Here is a 23,950-nt window from a genome sequence, read left to right as displayed (position 1 = left end):
TTATGTTGTCCAGTCAGTTGGGTCTTGACCTTCTGTGCCCAGGTAATTGTTTTGCCTCAGTCTCCTAAGTAGTGGGGACTTCAGATGTATTCATTAAACAAACACACACATAACATAAATTAAAGATAATACAGTGAAAGGAATCAGAAGATGTGTAATTTCAGATTAACTCTTATTTCTGTAAAATGTTGATATGTACAATAAAAGTAAAAGATTACTTGGTAATAAATAAATAAATCAGTAAATAAATAAATATATGGGACTGGAGAGATAGTTCAGCAGTTAAAAATGCTTGCTGTTTTTGCAAAAGACCCGAATTTGGTTCCTCAGACCACACTGGGAAGCTTCAGCCTGTAACTCCAGCTCCAGGCCATCTAATGCCTTCTTCATGAACTCACATGCACATACCCACACAGAGACACAGAATTTAAAATAATATAAATATTTGAATAGTCAATGAGGGATATCTAGATGTTTTTAAACTGATAGTCAAGTTATAAAGTTATAGTGATAAACAATAGAGTAACAAGAACTCAGATATTGTTCTTCTAACTCTAAATTCTGACTGGGGTTGGGGGGTTGAGACAGAGTTTTTCTGTAGCTTTGGAGCCTGTCCTGGAACTAGCTCTTGTAGACCAGGCTGGCCTCGAACTCACAAAGATCACCCTGCCTTTGCCTCCCGAGTGCTGGAATTAAAGCACCACCACTGCCTGGCTAAATTCTGATTTTTATAAGTATATCATAACCAAGATAAATAGCTTTTATCACACCAGCAGAAGAGCTATTCCACAAACCTTACCCATTGTTAATCAGTTACAACATGATAATGTTATGTTTTGTAACGGAAAGAGGTTTCAAAATGTGGGACACATTTGTGCAGTGGAAACCTAGAAACAAGTAGAGATTTTAATGATATCAACAGTTGCTTGTCTACACACACATCTCTGACCATGTTTCCACAGCCTCTCCCCTTTTGTATTGTGATAGTAATTTAGCTCAGCAAACATTTGCTGAGAACAGCCTGAGATACAGAATATAATAACATACAACGTGTGATTTGGGAGGTGGAGGCAGAAAGATCAAGAGTTCAGAGTCCAGTTTGGGTTACATGAGACTGGGCCTCAAAAGAAAAACAAAGCAAAAAGTCAAATTGTGGACTACATCAGCACACATTCCTTGTCTTCAACTTTTTAATGATCTAGGAGGCAGATAAATAATCTGATTGGCTGAAAAATGGAAGTGTGCTCAAGATACCTATGTTGTCCAAGGAAGGAAGAATTAATCCTATCGGGGAGAAGCTGGAAGATGACCAGAAAACGGCTTTTAGAAAGATGTAGCAAAACAACTGAATCAGAAATGATCAAAATTCCTCCACCTAGTACCCAGTCCTGTAGTGGACAGACAGATTTCCATAGTTACAGTTACTACTGATACACACCTGCATCAGCCACCTTGGATCACTTAGTTTTAGTTCTTTTTCACTAATTTAAAACTGTATTGTTTTATGTGACGTGTCTGCAAGGGTGTTGACACACTTCTGCCACCGCTCAGATATAGAGGTCAGAGGACAGTTTTTTCCTTCCACTCTGCTCTCAAGGATCAAGCTCAGGTTGTCAGGCTTGCACAGGAAGAATTTTTACCCGCTAAGCCATCTCAATGGCACTAAAATCACTAGTTTATAAATTACACAGCCAAGCAGTGTCTTATTAGTCTCCCACTAGCCTTGCTGTCGAAACAGTATGTGGGTCATAATACTAACAGTCTTATGGATTACTTCCCCTTCCAGGGCTTGAAGGCTGCTTTATGGAAATAACCAACTCTTCACTTGGGCTTTGCAAATGTGTGGTGAGTGGTTGCTTGATATCAGAGAGCCAAACATACATGAATCTGACAGAGAACTATAAAGGCTGGGCTATAGCGCAGAACTCCAGCTTTCTCACACGGTGCATACAAGCCTGATTCAACTCCTACTGTCACAGGGGGGATGTGCAGAGAACCTATTGATTGCTTCACCACCACTCACCTTTCCCCAACCTCAGACTGTCCTGCTGCTGTTTTTCAAATGCTCCAACATATGTGTGGAGGGCAGAGGACAACTTTTGGAGTCAGTTTCTTCTTTCCACCATGCCTTGTGGGTTCCAGGGCTAGAACTCAGGTCGGGTGTCAAGCTTGAAATGCTGAGCCATCTAACAGATGTCTTTAACTTATACATATTCCTCAACTGTCCCCTCTGGAGGAAGGTTTGAGGCTTGGGTCTGTTGCTTCCTCATATCTGGCCACTCGATGTATAAACTTACTCTTTTTGTTAGTTTGTTTTGCAAGACAAGATTTCTCTGTGTAGCCCTGGTTGTCTTGGAACTTGCTCTATAGACCAGGCTGGTCTGGAACTCAGAGAGTCACCTGACTCTGTCTCTCGAGGGCTGGGATTAAACTCTTACTCTTTCACAAAAGTCATCCTTTCCACAGTTAATATCCTGTGCCGTGCACAAGCAGGTTCGGGTTCAATAGTAAATTCAAAGCGGCGTTCTTCCCTAAGGAGTTTAAGGAGCAAACCCCGTCACTTCTTGCTAGCTCTGGGGCTGAATCCTCTCTCCTGCTCTCACTGTGCAGTGGGCTTTGGAGAAGGTATGGTGCCTGAAAGATTGTACTTAGTCAAAAGTCCCACAGATCTGATACTGAGCCCTGGCTAAAAAGGCCTGTGCGGGAGAAGGGAGGACATGGAGGACAGGAGTTTGTACTATAATTAGTTCTAGGAGTAAAATAGCTGGGAGAGGGAGAAGAGTACAGCCGGCAACTATTTTAAGCAACGGGTGATTGACAGGACAAGTGTACTGGACTGTACTGATCCAAGGCCCAAGTTGCCTGCCTATGGCGTGTGGTGTGTGTGTGTGTGTATGTGTGTGTGTGTAGGCCTGGGTCGGCAGAAGCAAGACAGCCAGATAGGCAGGCCGGACGGGGTACCAGCACCTCAACTTGTCTCTGAGGGACACTGTCCAAACTCCGGAGGTCACGGGCCAAGCTGTGCAATGGGTGCTGAGGAGGAGGTACAGGTCACATTAGCAGGGGGAGCACCCTGGGGCTTCCGGCTTCAGGGGGGGGCTGAACAGAAGAAACCTTTACAGGTATCCAAGGTAAGGGAAAGCCCCTAAAGTGATATTTCATAAAAAGGGAACCTAAGGGAACTTGGGAAGAGTCATGTGGTGGCCTTCTGGGCCAGTGGGTGTGGGCAGAGTGGGAGGTTGTGAAGAAGAGGTAGTGGGCAGGTGGGCAGGTAAGCATGCTCAAGGCTATAGGGAGCAGACTGTGCCCACAAGCTCCTGGAAGACTAGAAGCAAAGACAAGGAAGGCCCTGCTTCAGCACTGTGGGAGAAGAGACTGAGTCTGCTCATCCAGTATTTGCTCCCCTATGTGTGTGAGCTTATCTACTCCAAACTTCAGGAATGTAGGGAAGGTTCTCATTTCTCTCTGACTAATTTGATGTGTGACAAGCTAAGGCAGTCTCTCCCAGCCCAACCCTGCCCTGCCCTGCCCTGCCCTGCCCTGCCAATGCCTTCAATGCTCCTCTTTCCCTAAGTCATATCCATTTTCTTACTAGGCAAGATTAGGTGCTAGGCTTGCTGATTAAGTCATCAGCCTTACAGTTTTACCCTAAAGGCTTAGCTTTCTGGGCTGTAAAACGTGGGTAATGATAGTACCAACTGTATAAACTAAGAATTAGGTGCAATATTTCATATAGTGCAGTGCCTAACATTGGGAGAACTCAACAAATGATAGCCCTGTGTCACAATCTCCCAGAATACCTCTAGGCAGGTCTTTTTAGTTGCACCCCAGACACCTCCTTACTCTATTTGCCCTACAAGACAACAACAACAACAAAGCCTTTTTTGTCCTTTCATTCCGCTCTCATTGGAGCTCCCCATGATCCACAATCTCTCCTCCAACATCTTAGATCCGAAGACGGAGCCAGGCTGGAAGAGCAGGACTCCGAGAGAGGGACCAGCTCTTGGCAATCAATGGAGTTTCTTGCACAAACTTCTCCCATGCCAGTGCCATGACCCTCATCGATGCCTCAGGACATCAACTCGTCCTCACTGTTAGGAGGTATGAAGTCCTCTCCTCCTTTTTCTCTAGCCTGGGTCTCATCTTGCCTGTCTCAGCTCTATGTCTCACTGACCTGACTTCGGTAACTAACACGTACCTATTTCTGGTTACTTTTTCTGCTGAAGAATGTTTGTATATACATCCCAATGGAATGTATCTGCAACTGAGGGATGGGGTGTCAAGCAGGTATTTGAATGTCTGGTGGACTTCAATCCTTTCCCGTTCCTTATCACATCTTCCTCAAAGTCGTCAGATCCCTCTCTCCTAGCCCACCTATTCCAGCCATATGCCAGTATCCTTTCTCCCCTGCCTTGCTCCTTCATCCCTCCAGATCCCCCCCCCCAGAGCTGTTAGTCCTGTAACCATTAGACCCTCTTTCAAATTCATCTTTTCCATGCAGGGTAGCAGATGAAGGGTCTGTGAGATCTCCATCTCCAGGGGAGCTTCGGGTGCTGTCACCCCTATCTCCGCTGAGTCCAGAGCCCCCAGGTGCTCCTGCTCCCCAGGCTTTTCAGCCTGGGAGCCTTCGTTCACCTCCTGACAGTGAAGCTTACTATGGAGAGACAGACAGTGATGTTGATGGCCCTGCCACACAGGAGAAACCCCGCCGAACCCGCCGCCGAGGTCCCACAAGGCCCGTCCCTCCAGGAGCCACACCTGATGAGGTGTACCTGTCTGACAGTCCTGCAGAACCAGTACCTGCTAAAACTGGCTCTCCCAGCCAGGGTGACAGCCGTGTGAGCTCCCCATCTTGGGAGGAAGGAACAGCCCTTCAGCTACCACCTGCGGAAGCACTTCTGCTACCCCATGGTCCACTCCGGCCTGGTCCTCATCTCATCCCTATGGTGGGTCCTGTCCCTCACCCAGTGGGAGAAGATCTTACTGCCACCTACACCCAAAAGGCCAAGCAAGCCAGTGAGTGCCTGATTTTTTTGTTCTCAATCAGGATCTGAGTCCTAAGTCTCATCCACACATCATATCTACCTCATGTTCCCTGGAAGCAGTCTTTGGGACAAGTTGAGAAAGTAATGAGGAAGAGGAGAATTATTTTACTCAGGGTCCTAGTTATCTTACAACTGTTATTTTTACATGGCTTAGTGGCTCAAACCAAGAACAAAAATAATAGAGGTGAAATGGTGAGGGCCTGACGTTTGTGATGGCGGTGGTTTTGCTAGATGGCAGGATGAAGGGAAGAGAAAGGACAGTTTCCAGGCAGGGAATCTGAAAGCAGGCCGCGCTCTAGGGGCTTTGCACAGTTTTAATTGTAGGCATGGTGTGAATGATACTTTTGACACTTGTGAGTTCATTGGGATTTCTGGGAACTAACGGGGTGTTGGGAGTAATCATGAGACCTCTAGGAAGTTGGGAAGGAATTTTTGTTTTTGTTTGTTTGTTTTGTTTTTCGAGACAGGGTTTCTTTGTAGCTTTGAAGCCTATCCTGGAACTAGCTCTTGTAGACCAGGCTGGCCTCGAACTCATCCACTTGCCTCTGCCTCCCGAGTGCGCATCGCAACCCGACTAGGTTCTTGCTATTTTGATGTGAGCTACAGAATGGAATCTAGCCGGGCGGTGGTGGCGCACGCCTTTAATCCCAGCACTTGGGAGGCAGAGGCAGGCGGATCTCTGTGAGTTCGAGACCAGCCTGGTCTACAAGAGCTAATTCCAGGACAGGCTCCAAAACCACAGAGAAACCCTGTCTCGAAAAACAAAACAAAACAAAACAAAAACAGAATGGAATCTAGTGAAGTTTCTCTCTGTCCTACGCCTCCCATTCTGTTTCCACAGACTTCCTTTTTGTCATTTCTGAAATCTCAGGATTCACTCTCTCTGGTTACCTGTTCTCTCTCAGGACTCGCTCTCCCTGGTTACCTGTTCTCTTTTCTCAGGACTCGCTCTCCCTGGTTACCTGTTCTCTTTTCTCAGGATTCACTCTCTCTGGTTACCTGTTCTCTCTCAGGACTCGCTCTCCCTGGTTACCTGTTCTCTTTTCTCAGGACTCGCTCTCCCTGGTTACCTGTTCTCTTTTCTCAGGACTCGCTCTCCCTGGTTACCTGTTCTCTTTTCTCAGGACTCGCTCTCCCTGGTTACCTGTTCTCTCTCAGGACTCGCTCTCCCTGGTTACCTGTTCTCTCTCAGGACTCGCTCTCCCTGGTTACCTGTTCTCTCTCAGGACTCGCTCTCCCTGGTTATCTGTTCTCTCTCAGGACTCGCTCTCCCTGGTTACCTGTTCTCTTTTCTCAGGACTCGCTCTCCCTGGTTACCTGTTCTCTCTCAGGACTCGCTCTCCCTGGTTACCTGTTCTCTCTTCACCATTCTGATTCTCACTTCAAGGAATTCTGTCTTTAAATTTGCATAGAGGCTAAACATGTGGGAGCTTATAGTCTGATATCCTAAGAGTGTTCCCATATCCTACAAAGAAATTCCAAATGCATGTTCAAGATCCCATACTTATCCCTAATTCTCATTTTAGCACCCCTCCCTTCCCATCATGCTGGGCAAGATTCTATTTAGTGGCTCAGGCTTATTTTTAGCCAAGCAGACCTCACAGTACAGAGGGGGTGGGGTGAGGGGAAGGGGAGGCAGGTGCCCACGTCTATCACACCAGAAGTTGGGAGGGGGACAGGTTCTAAAAACAGCTCAGTGAGTTCATTCAGCTGCCAGCTCTGGAGACAAGACAAAGGGGCTTTAAAAGGCCTTGGGGGTGACTCAGGCTGGTCCTGCTCCAGCCAGCACTGCCTTTCTCAGCATGGAGGCCATTGAGCCCCTCAGCCAAGCCAGCTGCGACAAAGACCCAGTTCCTGAGCTCCAAGACCCATTCTATGCAGGTACTACCCTTTCCCACTCAAGGGTTGCTGGGGTTAGAGTGGAGGGCAGTGTCTCAGCAGTGTAGGAAGGGTGGTTGTTGGGAAAGGCCACACTCTCTTACCCTCTTTTTGCTGCCTTTCCCTCATTCATTCAGGAAAATGTCACCACCCTTTTCTCAGAATGGGTTGATGGGTTTATGACCACACGAGCTGTGGGACACTCATAGGAAGAGAGAAGTAGGGGTGCCCTGGGATACAAGGGGCCACGTACGTGCAAATCTGGGAGAAGATATGTGGGAACACTTGGTGTTGTTGTACAGGGGCAGCTTACAATCAGGACAGCACAATGGCTGTTCACGTGGGCTCTGGCAGCGTGTCAATGCTGTTTACTCATCTCACTGTGCACAAGGTTATCTTATGAAGAGCTAGGCAATAATGCCCTTATTTACAGGAAGGTAAACGGCTGAGATGAAGTAATTCTCCCAAAACTAAAGTCTGACTCCTGTGTCTATTCTCTCACGCATAATACTATTCTGTGTTATACACGTGGGGACGAAAGGAATGAGGACCCTAATTAGAAAGCAGCTTGGTATCTTGAGAGGAAAAGTAGATGGAATGTCAAGAATTTTCCAGGAGGAACTGGGGATCACAGACCAGAAAGGATCCACGTCCAGGGCGGGGTCTATAGCAGGGCAGCTCTTCCTACTTCCTGGCCCCACCTACTCAGGCCCCACGTGGCATATGAAGTCCTGCCCTGGTTCCTCAGCACACAGATCTTCTCATGCCCACCTAAAGGTATGCTCCTCTTTTGAGATCTCCACTTGAAAGGCTAGGCAAATGGGAAAGGAAACAGTTTTGGCCTCTGAAGCTGTCTACCCCAGAGCCAACACCAACTTGTGAGAAAGGAGAATATATTTACCTGCTGACCTTGAAATCCCCTAAAGATGTGGGGGTTTGCCATGGAGAGCAGCACTTTGGCTTGACCTGCAGCTTGGATGGAAAGGAACATTCTAGCAGTTAGGAGGGCCAAGGTCAGTTCTAAAATCCTATTGACACTAAACCAGAGTCTCTACGGGAAAAACTTTGGGAAGTCCTACCTGGAACATGTATTTGACAGATGTGTTTGCCACTCTGTGTTCATATGAGGGTATAGGTATAAATGAACTGATGAGTATGTAAGCTGGGACAATTGTGAATATGGAAGTTCAATGGAGGAAATATGTCCCATAGCTGGTTTTCAGGAGACTGATATTAACGTGGTAGAGGGGAGCTGCTTCTAGGAGTGTTTATGATGTGACCTTGTGAATTGTGAATGAAGGGCCTCGTTAAGAACCTGTGTGTTGGTCTGGGCACAGAGGTGCACACCTTTAATCCCAGGACTTGGAAGGCAGCAATAGCTGGATCTCTGTGAGTTTGAGGCCAACTTGGTCTACACAGCGAGTTCCAGAACAGCAAGGGACATGTAGAGAGGCCCTGAGACAAAAGGAATCTATGTGTTCTGGTTAAAGGAGTAGTAGGTGTGAGGAATCCACTTACATAGTATGGTAGGAGACGTGTCCCTTAACTTTTCTCTCAGGGATGGGTCCTCCCTGCCTTAGAATAACCCCTCCCCCACTCCACTGCCAGTCAGGAATGGGAGGCAGGTGGAGAATGTGTGGCGTGGATAAGGCTCGTTTCCTGGAAAACGTGAGTGCAACAGAGGGGGCAGAAGAGCTGCGGTGTGGGCAGTGTCCTGTCCTTGATTTCACCTTTTCCCCTCCAGTCTGCCTCCAAGTCAGAGGACTTTGCCACAGGCAAGAGACGTTGTGGTTCCTTTCAGCGGAAAAAACAGGAGGTCAGAGCTTTGAGGAGCAGAATTAGAATAGGGTTGATTACTCTACCTCTTGATCTCCTCCTCAGAACTGCAACGGGCAGAAAGTCTCCAGGAGAAGAGCGTGAAGGAGGCCAAGACCAAATGCCGGACCATTGCATCCCTGCTAACAGCAGCCCCCAACCCTCACTCCAAGGGGGTGCTCATGTTTAAGAAACGGCGGCAGAGAGCCAAGAAGTACACCCTAGTGAGTTTCGGGGCTGCAGCTGGGACAGGAACAGAGGAGGAGGACGGCCTCCCCCCAACGAGTGAGTCGGAGCTGGACGAAGAGGCCTTCTCAGACGCCCGCAGCCTTACTAATCAGTCCGACTGGGACAGCCCTTATCTGGACATGGAGCTGGCCAGGGCGGACTCAGGAACAACAGAGAGCTCCGGGCTGGGAGGGCAGTTGAGCGAGGTCTCTGGGCGAGGGGTCCAGCTCTTTGAACAGCAGCGCCAACGGGCAGCCTCTTGCACCCAGGATTTGGCTCAGGTGAGCCCAGCAGCCATGCTAAATGGGCAGGGTCTGCAGTCACCACCTCGAGCTCAGAGTGCTCCCCCAGAGGCAGCTGTGCTCCCACTCAGCCCTTTGCCGGCCCCTGCAGTCAGCCCTAGCCCCTTCTTGCCGGGTGGTGGAGCCCCCAGCCCAGCGCCAAGTATCTTTAACAGGTCAGCGAGGCCTTTTACCCCAGGTTTACAAGGACAAAGGTCAGGTACCACCTCAGTGATTTTCAGACCTTTAGCCCCTAAGAGGGTAAACGAAGGCCTGGGAGCCACCAACCCCGCCCCGTCCCCCTTCACAGCCCCTCTGCAGGGGCCCACCCCACTGCCCAGCTTCATCACAGGAATGCCTGGCCACACGCCCGTCTCTGGGGCTCCCAGCACCCCACGCTCCTGCGGTCCCGTAACCGCTACTAGCTCCCTGTACATCCCAGCCCCGAGCCGGCCCGTTACACCGGGAGGCGCCCCAGAGCCTCCCGCTCCTGCTAGCGCAGCTGCCATGACCTCCACCGCTTCCATCTTCTTGTCGGCGCCTCTGAGAAGCTCTGTGCGCCCGGAGGCGCCTAGCCCCGCGGCCCCCGGGTCTGCCAGCGTTCGGGAGCAGCGCATCTCTGTGCCAGCTGCCCGCACTGGCATCCTGCAGGAGGCCCGGCGCCGGGGCACCCGGAAGCAGATGTTCCGACCTGGAAAGGAAGAGCCGAAGAACTCGCCCAACCCCGAGCTGCTATCGCTGGTGCAGAACCTGGATGAAAAACCTCGGGCGGGTGGTGTGGAATCTGGTACGGAGGAGGATGCTTTGAGCCTTGGAGCTGAAGCCTGTAACTTCATGCAGCCACTAGGGGGCAAGAGTTACAAGACCGTGTCTCAAGTGCCACCGAAAACCCCGCCTCCAATGGCTCCCAAAACGCCACCTCCTACAACTCCTAAGACTCCACCCCCTGTGGCTCCTAAGCCCGCCTCTCAAGGGCTCCTTGAAGGGCTAGTGAATGGGTCGGCCCCTCTGGCTGGAATCCCGGAGCTCCCAAGGCTGCAGGGGAGGGGTGGGGAGCTATTTGCCAAGCGGCAGAGCCGTGCCGACAGGTACGTGGTTGAGGATACACCTGGCGGTAGCCTTAACCCTAACCTTCGCCCTAGAAGTCCTTCTCCCACGCCTTCACTGCCCCCATCGTGGAAATACTCACCTAACATCCGTGCCCCACCCCCTATTGCTTACAACCCACTACTCTCACCTTTTTTCCCCCAAGCTGCCCGAACTCTCCCCAATAAGGCCCAATCCCAGGGTCCTCGGGCGACCCCCAAACAGGGTATCAAGGCCCTGGATTTCATGCGGCATCAGCCATACCAACTCAAAACTGCAATGTTCTGTTTTGATGAGGTTCCTTCAACTCCTGGCCCCATTTCAGGGCCTCCCAAAACTGCCCGAGTCCAGGAGATCCGCAGATTTTCCACTCCGGCACCCCAGCCCACTGCAGAACCCTTGGTTCCCACTGTTCTTGCCCCCAGAGCGGCTACCACATTGGATGAACCAATTTGGAGGGCAGAGCTGGCCTCACCCCCTGTCACTAACCCAGACCATCCTCAAGAGTCTCCCAGGAGCTTTGCTGCCACCCCCAGCTCCTGTGGTTTCCAAGTAGCTAGGCCCCGGTTCTCAGCCACCAGAACAGGGTTGCAGGCTCATGTGTGGAGGCCTGGGGCAGGGCATCAGTGAACAGGGAAGAGGCCCCAGGACCAAGTAATGGAACTTAGAGTCCCAGACATTTCTTCTGCTTTGTACTACCGGCTTTTTATCCCTGCATCGCCTCTTGCCAGAGATAGTGTTCCCCTTCAGTTTCTCAACTCTGTGCTGCTTGCTGCTTTTTAACCTATTATCTTTGCTTTGGTATCTTCTCTATATTTCCCTGGCTCGATCTCTGGCTTCTCCACCCAGAGGTCTCAGCAGCCCCCCCCCCCCATTTGTGTTTCTGTCTGTGGGCAGCACTTTAGTGTTAGGCAAAAAGAGCACTGTAAATGACCATTGAGATCTCAGGCAGAAAGCTCACCACTAGGCAAGCAACTGAACCGTGTCCTGAGCCCCTCCACACTCCTCACTCCACATATGTGTGTATGTGTGTGTTTCTCTGTGTGTGTGTGTGCGCGCACGCATGTGTGCTCATACTTTTGCAAATGTGTGTGGCTAACATCTGCTCTGGAAAGGCATGAATTAACCATATATGTGAGCTTCTCTTGAGGCAAAGATAAGAGGGGAGTTCTTTTCCTTCTACTAGAAGGGCCAGATAGCTCCACAGGGATCTTGTGAGGGACAAGAGCTTAACTGCAGAAAAACTCCCGAGAGAGGATGTCTGTAGCAGGGACACAGCATTGTGATGTTAACAAGTCTGACAAGTTTCATGGGTCTGAGTTATACAAGCTAGACCTGGAATAAAACTAAGAATTCTATTTCTTTGGAGTTCCGGAAGTTAGCAAGCGGGGTCCTGTGCTGAGCAAGTTAGTATCCAGAAAGTAGAGCTTTTCTTCTGAACCGCTGAAGATAGAAAAGAGGTGAACAGAGAGAGTGCATGGGGAGAGTGAGTCAAAAGCCAGGAGCAGGGGAAATGAGTGACGTGACCAAGAGGGAGACCAGCTATGTGTAAGGGAGCATAGGGGGACAGGCTGAGCTCAGGAGAATGCAAGCATTTGCCAGAGCAACGGTGTGAGGTGTGTGCCGAATGTTAGAGCTGGTGGCTGTGCTACCTCCTGTGAATCTGACCTTCCATGGCTGCCGCTTCTCCTGACTATCTGGGAAAGACAGGGAGACACTGGGCCCAGACCTCTTTTTTGGCCTACCCTACCCGCAGAAGCCCAGCTTTTGTTCCTGTTCAGCTTCAGGTCCTAATTTCTGGTCCTAGAAGGGTAAGGACTCTCCTTCCATGAAGACCACCACCAGCCACGCCTGCCATTTGGCCTCAAAGTCGACCTTTTCCTTTCCAATATTGGGCACCACAATTCTTTGGTTTGTGCACAAGAATAAAACATATGCCCACACCTTCTGTTGCTGTCATCTCTTCTGGTTTTATGCCCAATTCTGATGGCTTTGTGGTCTTCTCTAGCCCACTGTGCCGATTTTGTCTCTCCTCCTGCCTTCCCATCTTTCCCATCCCCACACTCTCTCCTCGAGCCTCTCTCCCTCTTCTTCCGAAGCTCATTCTTTCAAGGTGTAGTTCGGCTTGCACAACTGAGAGCAACCAGAAAGGATCTTGGAGCCCTTTGCTGTCGCATTTCCTGGATCCCTGGGGGACGTAGCTGTGTTAAATGTTCTCTGGGAATCACGGAAAGGGAACGCAATGACAGGTGTGGGTGGTATGGAACAGACCAGAGAATGTGGCTTGAGACTACCATAGAGAATCTAGGGACTGACTGGAATGCGAGAAGGAAACTGTCGTTACTTAGTTTACCAGAAGGGGGCATGTTTGTGGCAGTAACCAGATGCTCCCAAGTTCAGCAGCTGGGAATTCCAAAGGAAGGGTTGAGACAACACAGGCTAATACCATGTCTTCATGTATTTTGTTTCAGGTATTTGGTCATAGGTGACCAGGCTCTGAGTTTTGTTTTGACAAGAATGTGTAGTAATAACAAAGTTACCTTTCACTATTTATTTATTTTTTTCTGTTTCCTTGGGTTGGGAGGAAATGGACCAAAGATGAAAGATCTGGGCAGTGGCCACCTGCTGTGGCGAGTGGGGGGGGGCAATCAACATAACAAGAATAGGATGGCAGAAGGGTGTGGTCAGGAAGGATGAGGGCTGAAGCTGACAGAGGGACCCGTGCATTCTGAAAGTTTCAGAAAACCACTTCCTATGAGGCGTGGGAACAAGGGATGGTCGTGGGGTTGGGGGGGAGGGGTGAATGTGAATGAAGCACTATAAAACACAGGTGAAAAGTGAACTTTTGGGAGGGTGAGGGACAAGATTTTCCTGTGTAGCCCTGGCTGTCTTTAAACGTAGGAAGTACTGAGTAGTGGGGTTAAAGTCATGTACCACCAATATATGTTTACTAAGTTAAACCCCCACACCAAAAAAAAAAAAAGCCATTTCCTCAGGGTAGCTATTAAGGCAAGAGGTACAAAAGCAGCTGGCTTCAGACCATGAGCGGAAGATGAGGAAGTGTCCAGGGTATTCCTGCAGCTCCCGCGGCAGTGCTTCTCAACCTTCCTGACACTGTCACCCGTTAAGACTATCCCTTGTGCCGTGGTGACGCCCAACCATAAAGCCGTTTTCGTCGCCACTTCATAACTATAGTTTTGCTACTGCTATGAATCCTAATGTAAATACCTGGTATGCAGAAGATCTGATGTGTGGGTCCTACAAAAGGGTTGCAACCCACAGGTTGAGAAGCCCTGCGCTAAGATGCCAGAAAGAAAAGGAGTGGGGCTGACAGGCCTTCACTACATCATCAGCTCTGGATTTGACTAAATTGGTTCCTCATCCTGCCAAATCTAACCCTCAGAGAAAAACCCACCTATTCAAGAAGTCTAAAAGCAACTCCACTGTAAAAATTTCCATCCTGTCTTCAAACTTGGAGCTTTAATCCCTCCGGCCCCAAATACCCATGGGTTCCTCCGGCCCTGGCCTGCCATGGCCCCGAGTGGCCCACAAATCACGTTTACTGGTTTTATTTTGTTTCCTTTACCTACTCTTAATCTTACCCGCCACTTACTGTCCTCCCCCTCTCTGCCTCTGCCTTAAATTGCTTCCTGAAATGCATCTTTGGACCTAAGGCTCAAGGTGCAGAGGAGGCACAATCCTCAGCAGACTGATCTCTGGCTCAGACAACCTGGTGGGAGATTCTTGTAGACCTTCCCCTTTCCTGAACACCGGGCAAGGAGGGCAGGAACTTGGTTCCAGGGTCTCAGTACCCCCCGTGCCATTTGAGCTGCTTGTGCTCATCGTCTCTATTAATAACTACCATCCCTCCCCCACTGCCGGTGCTGCCCCTACGCTTGCCCAGCTCAGGTTCTCCAGTCGCTCACAGCAGCTCAAGGCCTCCCAAGCTGCTGGACCCCAGGGCAAGCTGACCACCAACTGAGCGGCTGGTAAGTCTGTAGCTCTATGTATGGCATGAAGGGGCTGGAGCCCACTCTTCTGACCTCCTTGTCTGCAATTGTGGTGCTCCATCCCAGAGGAGTGGCCTCGCTCCTCATCTCTGCTCAGCTCCCAGCTGTCCAGTTGGAGCCACAGAGTTGGAAAGAAAGGGACCTAAGGAGTTGGGAGGAATCTGGATGGGTGGGGAGGTACCTGAGAGATGGGAGGGGGTAGCCTGAGACCCCTCTAGGCTGGCAGAATGTAGTTGTCCTTAGGAAACAGACTCCACAGAAAATTGCATGATTGTTAAGAAGAAAATGAAGTTCTTATCTTTTCCTAGCTTGTCCCCTCCACAGCCGGATCTTATCACTATGTTTCTGTCCCCCACAATTCTCTACTGCTATGTTTGTTATTGCTGAACTGACATCTTGTCAGTACTCAAGTGCCCTCAGTTCACTCTCCACCCCAGGTCTGCAGCTTGGGATAGGAGTGCCTGAAGGAGCAAGGAACACACCCATGACCTCTCAGGCCACGTTCCAGTTGGCCTCCTGGAAGAACAACAACCTCTCCTTCCTATGGAGAATGTTTTGGCTGAATCTCCTCAACACCAGCAGAACATTTCTTCATCCCCTTGGAAGTTGAGGGAGGCTGAGGAGGAGAGCAGAGTCTGGAGCCATAGCTGTAGGCTGATATCTGAATATATAAGGACCTTAAATTTGTGCCAGGCCCAGGAAACTTGGCTGCACTGCTCTGCCAGGGTTGCTGTCTTTTACGCAGCCCTCAGCCCCAGCTCTGTCCCTGCTTCCCCACACAGGATCTATGGAAAATGGGTACAAGAGGCTGATAACAGGGAGGGAAAGGGGCGCAGTTCTACCTCCTGCTCTGATTCCAAAGAAAACAAGCCCCAGTGGAGTTTTACTTTTTGGGGGAAAACACATTTCTGTGAAAACCTGAGAGTGGACAGCATAGCCCAGTGATGGAGAACCTGTGTGGCATGCGTAAAGCCTTGAGTTCAATCCTCAGCACTGGAGAAACACACACACACACAGTGTCCCAAGAAATTTTGCCCATAACCCCAAGTTAAGGAGTACTAAGCCTGGAAGTGGTGGCACATGCCAATTGGGGGGGCAGAGGTAGGCGGATATCTGAGTTTGAGGCCAGCCTAGTCTACAGAGCAAGTTCCAGGACACAGGACATCCAGGGCTACACAGAGAAATCCTATCTCAAGGAAGAAAGAAAGGAAGGAAGAAAGGGAATGAAGGAAGGAAAGAAGGAAGGAAGGAAGGAAGGAAGGAAGGAAGGAAGGAAGGAAGGAAGGAAAAGACAGAAAGAGAGAAGCACTGCTTGGCTGTAGTGAGCATGCTCTCCACACTCACCTTCCCATTCCGTCTTTCCTTCAAGCCTGCTTCCCACTCCTTCCAGGTCAAATCCATCTCCACCATGCCACTCTCGGGAACCCCGGCCCCGAACAAGAGGAGGAAATCCAGCAAGCTGATCATGGAGCTCACTGGAGGTAGGGCATGCTTATAGCTCCCTAATGCAGGACTTTTAAGTGCACCCCTGACTCAGGAGTCCCAGAAATTACATAAGACTGGTTATAAGTCCAAGTGAAAATATAAGAGGAATTCCAGCCATGGGGGGTGTGGGAGACAGAAGTGATGAGGTAAGTAAGAAGGGCAAGGAGGAAGAGGCAGGAAGAACTCTTTTCCATTGACTACTCCGAAACAATACCCTGCTCCACTGCTCAGCCAGGTCCAGGACCACAGGACCCATGCTCAGTGAGGTGTATGTGAGGACACAAGCTAGGCTGCACCAAATGGTTAACTTCTTCGTTTCTTTCTAAGTGCTAAAGAACTTGTGTAAGCATTTAAAATAGGAAACTGCACAGGCATACTCCCCAGGGATGTACATGAGTTACCAAACGTGAAGATCTGATACCTCTGGAGCCAGAGTTCACTGAATAGCAAAGGAAGGAAGAACACAAGGATCTGTATTTAGAGATGGGCAGCTGTACATGGTGTTGGCCTATCAGCTTCCCCTTCCCATGCTATAATTTCCCCACTGGCAGAGACCATGATAGTCCCTTATACTTGTTCCCTTCCATTCCAAGCCCAATGCCCCTCTGGCCCTGTTTACCTCTCTACCCTAGTATTCCGAACCCTTGTTCCCTTATATTCTCCCTAACTCCAAACCAGGAAATCAAAAGTTCTCATGGGCCGTGTATGGTGGTACACGCCTTTAATTCTAGCACTCGGGAGGCAGAGGCAAGCTAATTTGTGAGTTTAAGGCAAGCCTGGTCTAATAGTGAATTTCAGGCCTGTCAAGGTTACATAGTGAAACCCTGTCTCAAACTCCCCCCCCCCCATGCACACACACACGCACACACACACACATTCCACATGGGACTGAAGAAGAGGACCCAAGTTCAGTTCCCAGTACCCATACTGTGGCTCCCAATTATCAGTAACTCCAGTTCCAGGGGATCTGAGCCTTCTTCTGACCTCTGTGGGCGCCAGGCCACCTGTGGTACACATAACACACATGCAGAAAAAAATACTCATACACATAAAGCATAAATAACTCTTTTAAAAATTAAAATATACACAAATAAGACAAACAAAAACTTCTTGTAATCTAGACAGACCTTGGTCAGATAACAGCATCTTGCCCCTAAATTATCTCTTTGATTATGCACTTAGTTGTGGGGTGGGGTTCTACTGAGTCCGGATAGCCTTAATTCCCTCTTTCTCTTTCTTTTTTTTTTTTTTAAAAATATTTTATTTATGTATTATGTATACAATATTCTGTCTGTGTGTATGCCTGCAGGCCAGAAGAGGGCACCAGACCCCATTACAGATGGTTGTGAGCCACCATGTGGATGCTGGGAATTGAACTCAAGACCTTTGAAAAAGCAGGCAATGCTCTTAACCTCTGAGCCATCTCTCCAGCCCCCTGTTTCTCTTTCTATTTATTTATTTATTTTCGAGACAGGGTTTCTCTGTGACTTTGGAGACTGTCCTGGAACTAGCTCTTGTAGATCAGGCTATCCTTGAACTCACAGAGATCCGCCTGCCTCTGCCTCCTGAGTGCTGGCATTAAAGCTGTGCGCCACCACCACCACCGCCGCCCGGCTAATTCCCCTTTTCTGTCACCTCTTCTCCACCTTCTGAACAAGGCGGACGGGAAAGCTCGGGCCTGAACCTGGGCAAGAAGATCAGTGTCCCAAGGGATGTGATGTTGGAGGAGTTGTCGCTACTTACCAACCGAGGCTCCAAGATGTTTAAGCTGCGGCAGATGCGGGTGGAGAAATTTATCTATGAGAACCACCCCGATGTTTTCTCCGACAGCTCTATGGTGAGTGTGGGCATGAGCCACTCTCTCATAGCCCAGTGCCTTTCCTGACAGCCTCTCTGCAGGCCCCAGGCTCCCCAAAGTCCACCAACACATAATACATTCCCAACAGCTCTAGTGGGGGTTAGAGTCCATTTCTGAAGCTTAGTTGCCATCTTAGAGCCAGAGCACGCCGAGGAGTACTGCACCCAGAGGAAGAAAATTCCTCCCCAGTGGGGATAAGTATTAAAATAACATTGCCAGATAAAACATAGGACACCTGATTTGAAGTTATTTTGAAGTTAAGATACAATAAATATTTTTTTTAGTAAAGTAAGTTCTTTGTAATATTGGGGACATAAAAATAAAACAAGAATTAAAAACAACAGAATCTCAGGGCTGATTGTATAGCTGAGTGGCAAAGCAGGTGCTTAGAATGCATGGGACCCTAGGTTTGATTTCCAGTGTCCCCAAAGCAAACAGCAAGCCAACAAAAATCCAAAGAGTACCTAGTTAAATTTGACCTCCAGGTTTATACAATGAGCTGGGTCACTGAGGAGACTTAGGGAGGAGGATTACTAATGAGTATGAGAAAAGTTTCTGTAAATATGTTACCTGTAACATGTAAGACTTTGGACATAAAAACAATACAAGATTTGAATAATAAAATAAACTGGTTTATTATTAGTTTTTTTTTTTAGATAGACGCTTACCATGTAAGTCTGGCCAGCCTGGAACGATGTAGACCAGGCTGGCCTCAGACTCACAGAGCTCTGCCTGCCTCTGTCTCCTGAGTGCTGAGATTAAAAGTGTGTTATACTTTAAATGTAAAAACACAACACATACTTTCTTAATGTAAACATGTTCCATTAAACACATAAGGTGTATTTATACTAAAAATATTGTTCTATACCCGAACATGAAATTTAAATGGTAATCTGCCCAGCACTCAGGAGGCAGAGGCAGGTGGATCTCTGTGAATTTGAGGCCAGCCTTGTCTACAGAGTTAGTTCTAGGACAGGCTCCAAAGCTACAGAGAAATCCTGTTTTGAAAAAAAAAAGAAATGAAATGTAAGTTGTAGTTTGCAATTTGTTAAACCTGTCAATGTGAGAAGAGCTTGATGAGTTTTATAGCTGTCTTCATGTTGAATAAATCTTTTTTTTAAGTCCAGTCTCCTCTTTAAGGATGCCAAAGAGAGGACTAAACCGTCTTTCATTAAGACTACACATCTTCTAGTCAGACTTCTCCAAAGAAAGAAAAGAAGGGATTGGAGAAAGGCCAGGCACAGGACGTTGCAGCCAAGGAGGAGGGGGTTGGCTCCATTTTCTTTCTTCCTCCTCCACCTTCTCTGGGTGGCCCGGGGGGGGGGGGGGGGCGGTGGAAATAGATGCCTGCAGGGATGTGGTCAAGGCAGGAGTGTCTGTCATTAGCCCTTAAGCAGAATTAAAGTCAAAGTGCTGAGTGGACATATCTAACTTTAGCAGACCCTCCTCTCGGCTGGGTCTGGTTACAACACAGTGGAGCATGGGACTGCTTGGGAAGGTAGGCCTCCTCAAGGAGTTTGTGGGGTTATTTTTAGGCTTTGGAACCAAAACTAGTGTTGCCCTTTTGGCCACCCTCCCCTGCTTCACCTGCTACAGTTTCACTGTGAGAAAGCTCTGGATAGGGAGGGAGGAGTAAGGAAAGACAGTTCTCACTGCTGGGCACACTGAGAGGGGAAGGGACAGAGATCTTTTTGCTTTTTTTCAAAAAAAAAAATTGGCTTCTCCCTAGAAACTCATCCTTGCAGTTTCTTGTTGAGAAGATGTCTTTGTTTGCTTTGCCTTGTCAGGATAGGAAGGGGGAGTGGAAGATGAGCTGCCTTCCCCTGGGGTATAAATAGGGAATGAAACCTCTAGAGGAAAGTAATTCCCTCAGGCTGACGATCTTCTATGCAGTTATTAGAGAAGATTTCTCTCAATTTGAGATCTTCTGGCTGGTCATTGACTCCAGTCACCCCTACCTGTCTGAGTACCTCTGTCTCTGTGTATTTCACATACCCATTGCTAACCTTCCTCCTGCTTTGTGTTTTCCTTTCAGGATCACTTCCAGAAGTTCCTTCCTACAGTGGGAGGACAGCTGGAGACAGCAGGCCAGGGCCAGGGGGTCTCCTATGGCAAAGGCAGCAGTGAAGGAGGCCAGGCTGGGGGCAGTGGCTCTGCTGGACAGTATGGCTCTGACCACCACCATCATCAGGGCTCTGGCTTTGGAGCTGGAGGTGCAGGTGGTCCTGGGGTCCAGGCTGGCAGAGGAGGCGCTCCTGGCACAGTAGGGATTGGAGAGCCAGGAACAGGCAAGCATTCTCACAAACACCTGGGCTCTAGGAATGGGACCTATTTGGGGTATGGGAAGAGGAAGAATAAGGCATCTTGGACCCAGAAGGTATCCAGGATACATCAATGTGTCTGTTCCACCCACAGCCTTATCTTTAAGGTTTTTTTCCTGCCTTCTCAGATTTAGTCACAGATTTCACCCCAGACTACCATTATGTTATAAACCACATACAATTCCCAGGATGTTATACCTCTGGCTTCTAGCCTCAGCAACTTCCCTAATGTTGGGATACGGGGTTAGCCTTCATTAACTACTAATAATAGCGGCTATTATTTGATTTATGTTCTCTCTCATGGCTTCCAGGTGACCAGGCAGGTGGAGAAGGAAAACATATCACTGTGTTCAAGACTTATATTTCCCCATGGGATCGGGCCATGGGGGTTGACCCTCAGCAAAAAGTGGAACTTGGCATTGACCTACTGGCATATGGGGCCAAAGCTGAACTCCCCAAATATAAGTCCTTCAACAGGTAGGGTATTGGGAAGACATATTCCACTGTGTGGTTTTTGCTGTGTTTTACTTGGTATGGGATGATAGCTAAATGTTTCAGAAGACTACGGGGTATGGGATCTTCATGGAAGATCTCTGCTCTTTTGCCTCTTGTAGCAATGTGGTAGAGGAAAGATTTGTTGGGAAGCAAGATCTGTGTTAGTTCACTGGTCAGCAATTTTGGCACTGCTTTTTTGAGCTTTGGTTTCTCTGAAGGTAAAATGGGGTTAGCACATTTTGTGGTTGGAGGCTTCTTCTGGCTCCCACACCATTCAAGGTGACTATCTCATTGCTCTTCCCACAGGGTACTTCTATTTTTCTATGCCCCTCTCCAAGTTACTGTTTTAGAACTGGGCGTTGTAGACCATGGAGAAACGATCTGTGTGAGCAGGCTGAGGGAGGGCTACAAAATTGCCTTCGCATTTGGTTGTTAATTCCTCCCAGCTGGGCCCTCCACTGTCCCTTTGCAGTGAGGGTGGAGCTGAAGGGGCAGAATATTATAATCTAAGATGGTCTCCTATTATTGGGCCTCCAGTATTTAGGGCCACTTTTTCTAAAATGACGGTGTATGTCACAACTGTCCGTGAGAGCACGCAGAGCCCACCAGACTCTATTTGTCACTTTAGAGGGATAAGCAAACCAGGGATATGGGGTGTTGAGAAGAACCAGGAGCAGAGAAGCAATCTCTAGCTACAGTTTGTAGACTCTTGTCCCTTAAAACAGAGTAATAGCTCACGGAAAAAGTACTGTTTTCTTTTATTCTGATTCTTAATTATGTAACATGTCCCCCTCTCAGGACAGCAATGCCCTATGGTGGATATGAGAAGGCCTCCAAACGCATGACCTTCCAGATGCCCAAGTTTGACCTGGGGCCTCTGCTGAGTGAACCCCTGGTCCTCTACAACCAGAACCTCTCCAACAGGCCTTCTTTCAATCGAACCCCTATTCCCTGGCTGAGCTCTGGGGAGCCTGTAGACTACAATGTGGATATTGGTATCCCCTTGGATGGAGAGACAGAGGAGCTGTGAAGTGTTTCCTCCTCGAATTCACATCATTTCTCCTTTTTGGTTCCAGTTTGAGAGGGGATGCTGGACAGGATTTCCCAACTGTTACTCCAGTGTCCTTGTGGCAATGGAGGGTGAAGGGTGGGAGCTGTTGCCTTTCCACCCTTCAACTTTCCACTCCAAAGCATCCCTCCTCACCAGCTGAGTTCCATCATGTTGTTCCATATGGAATCTGCTCTTTTATGGAATTTCCTCTGCCACTGGTAACAGTCAATAAACTTCAAGGAAATGAACTCATTCTTCCTCTTATATCTGAAGGCTGATGAAAACTGAAACTAATGATAAACAAAGACCAGTTAGAGCTAAATATCAAACATTCATTGTTCAGACTTTAAGACCATACCTGAGCTTCGGTTGCTTACATAACCACACCCACAAAACCACATTCATCAGGTATAAACAAAGACACATCATTCAGTATTACATGAGATAAATTCTCAAGTGTAAAACCACAGGCTGGCCCATATGTGTATAGAGCTGAGAAGCTATTGTGCACTGATTAGGAAATAAATGTTGGCAACACTGGTATTCATTATCTTTTTGTGTAGCCAATTAGAAGTTAGGAAACACCAGGAAAGGAAAACGGAGTGTTAAGAAAGTGAAGGTTCGCCGGGAGGTGGTGGCGCACGCCTTTAATTCCAGCACTTGGGAGGCAGAGGCAGGCGGATCTCTGTGAGTTCGAGACCAGCCTGGTCTGCAAGAGCTAGTTCCAGGACAGGCTCCAAAACCACAGAGAAACCCTGTCTCGAAAAACAAAAAAAAAAAAGAAAAAGAAAAAGAAAGTGAAGGTTCAGCTGGGCAGTGATGGCGCACGCCTTTAATCCCAGCACTTGGGAGGCAGAGGCAGGCAGATCTCAGTGAGTTTGAGGCCAGCCTGATCTATAGAGTGAGTTCCAAGAGAGCCAAAACCACACAGAGAAACCCTGTCTTAAAAACAAAACAAAAACAAAAAAGGAAAAAGAAAGAGAAAGAAAAAAGGAAAATAAGTGAAGGTTCTTTTGATTTTCATGAAATAAAATCATGTTTAAAGTTACCAGAGGAGTTGAAGAGATGGCTCAGTAGTTTAAGCGCTTACTGCTCTTCTAAAGGACCAGAGTTCGGATGCTAGCAGAGTGAGTTTGGGAATACATACATAAAAGCTTAGACAGGGTTGGAGAAGTTTGGGAATACATATATAAAAGCTTAGACAGGGTTGGAGAAGTTTGGGAATATATATATAAGCGCGCACGCACACAAACACACACACACACACACACATATATATAAAAGCTTAGATGGGGCTGGAGAAGTTAAGAGCACTTGTTCTTGTAGATGACTGGGGTTTAGTTTTAAGCACCTATGTTGTGGTTCACAGCAACCTGTAATTCCAGTATAGTGGATCTGATATCTTCTTCATCCCTCCACAGGCACTTGGCATCAGTTTGGTGCATATACACACATGCAGCCAGAACAATCATACACATAAATAAATCTTAAAATAAAAAAAACATATATCCCGCCGGGCGGTGGTGGCGCACGCCTTTAATCCCAGCACTCGGGAGGCAGAGGCAGGCGGATCTCTGTGAGTTCGAGGCCAGCCTGGACTACAAGAGCTAGTTCCAGGACAGGAACCAAAAGCTACAGAGAAACCCTGTCTCGAAAAACAAAAAAAAAAAAACAAAACAAAACAACAACAAAAAAAACATATATCCCAAAAGGACTAAATAGGGGACCATATAGAATTGAGAAAGAAGTAGGAGAAACCAGATAGGAAAAACCTAAGGGTTCTAGGGATTAGTGGTATCCAAAGCACATGTTTGAAGAAACCATGAAAGTGCAGTAGGAATGAGTGACAATAGTCTTTGTATTAATTTCAAATTTAGGGTCATCCTAAAATCTCAGGCTTACTCCTTTATGTAGCTTCCACTGGCCTGTAATTCACTATGTAGACCAGACTGGCTTTGAACTCACAGAAATACTCAGTGCTTCTGTCTCCCAAGTGCTGGAATTAAGTCACGTTTCTAATTTGTTTTGACTACTAAATCCTTTTTTGTTTTAGAAACAAGCCTGGGCTACTTAAGATCCTATCCCAAAAGAGAGAGGGTGGGGGAGCATCTTTTGGAGAAGTTCAGTGTTCTTTAACCATCTAAACAAAACTCTGTGTTATGGTTTTCATCTCTTTAAGAGACAAGCCACGCTCACTCCCGGCAACCCCTGCCTTCCTCCTGCCATCTTAGATTCTCTCTGTCCTCTCTTGGTGCATGTGTGTCTCTCTCGGGCCCTTCTCTGTCTCTCTCCTCCTCTTCTCCTTCTTCCCCCACACTCTCTTTCCTCTAAGTAATAAATATTCAGTTCTATTCTGTACAATGTGTCTGCCCATGACCCTTCTACGGCTGCCTGCTC

At 48.1% G+C, this 23,950-nt stretch overlaps 2 protein-coding genes across 4 annotated transcripts; both read left to right on the top strand.

Annotated features, from left to right (window-relative positions):
• Positions 1-2,870: 2,870 nt before the first annotated feature.
• Positions 2,871-12,276, top strand: Synpo2l (synaptopodin 2 like). Of its 2 annotated transcripts, XM_075949667.1 has the most exons (4): positions 2,871-3,131; positions 3,950-4,101; positions 4,502-5,016; positions 8,805-12,276. In XM_075949667.1, exons 1-4 carry the CDS (start codon positions 2,895-2,897, stop codon positions 10,961-10,963), a joined length of 3,063 nt encoding a protein of 1,020 aa, XP_075805782.1. In that variant the 5' UTR covers positions 2,871-2,894; the 3' UTR covers positions 10,964-12,276. The 2 variants fall into 2 exon arrangements, with proteins under 2 accessions (XP_075805782.1, XP_075805783.1); XM_075949668.1 differs by lacking the exons at positions 2,871-3,131; positions 3,950-4,101; positions 4,502-5,016 and adding an exon at positions 6,783-6,926.
• A 1,940-nt stretch (positions 12,277-14,216) lies between these two features.
• Positions 14,217-21,801, top strand: Myoz1 (myozenin 1). Of its 2 annotated transcripts, none has more exons than XM_075949743.1 (6): positions 14,217-14,322; positions 15,734-15,824; positions 17,487-17,665; positions 19,722-19,974; positions 20,319-20,484; positions 21,301-21,801. In XM_075949743.1, the coding sequence occupies exons 2-6, from the start codon at positions 15,752-15,754 to the stop codon at positions 21,530-21,532; spliced, it is 903 nt and encodes a 300-aa protein (XP_075805858.1). In that variant the 5' UTR covers positions 14,217-14,322; positions 15,734-15,751; the 3' UTR covers positions 21,533-21,801. The 2 variants fall into 2 exon arrangements, with proteins under 2 accessions (XP_075805858.1, XP_075805859.1); XM_075949744.1 differs by having other exon boundaries at positions 14,223-14,322; positions 15,713-15,824.
• Positions 21,802-23,950: the final 2,149 nt, after the last annotated feature.

The sequence above is a fragment of the Microtus pennsylvanicus genome, chromosome 15 (genome assembly GCF_037038515.1).
Source record: "Microtus pennsylvanicus isolate mMicPen1 chromosome 15, mMicPen1.hap1, whole genome shotgun sequence".
NCBI lineage: Eukaryota > Metazoa > Chordata > Mammalia > Rodentia > Cricetidae > Microtus > Microtus pennsylvanicus.
The sequence above is the reverse complement of the archived record's forward strand: the minus strand, read 5'-3'. Positions and strand labels throughout refer to the sequence as shown.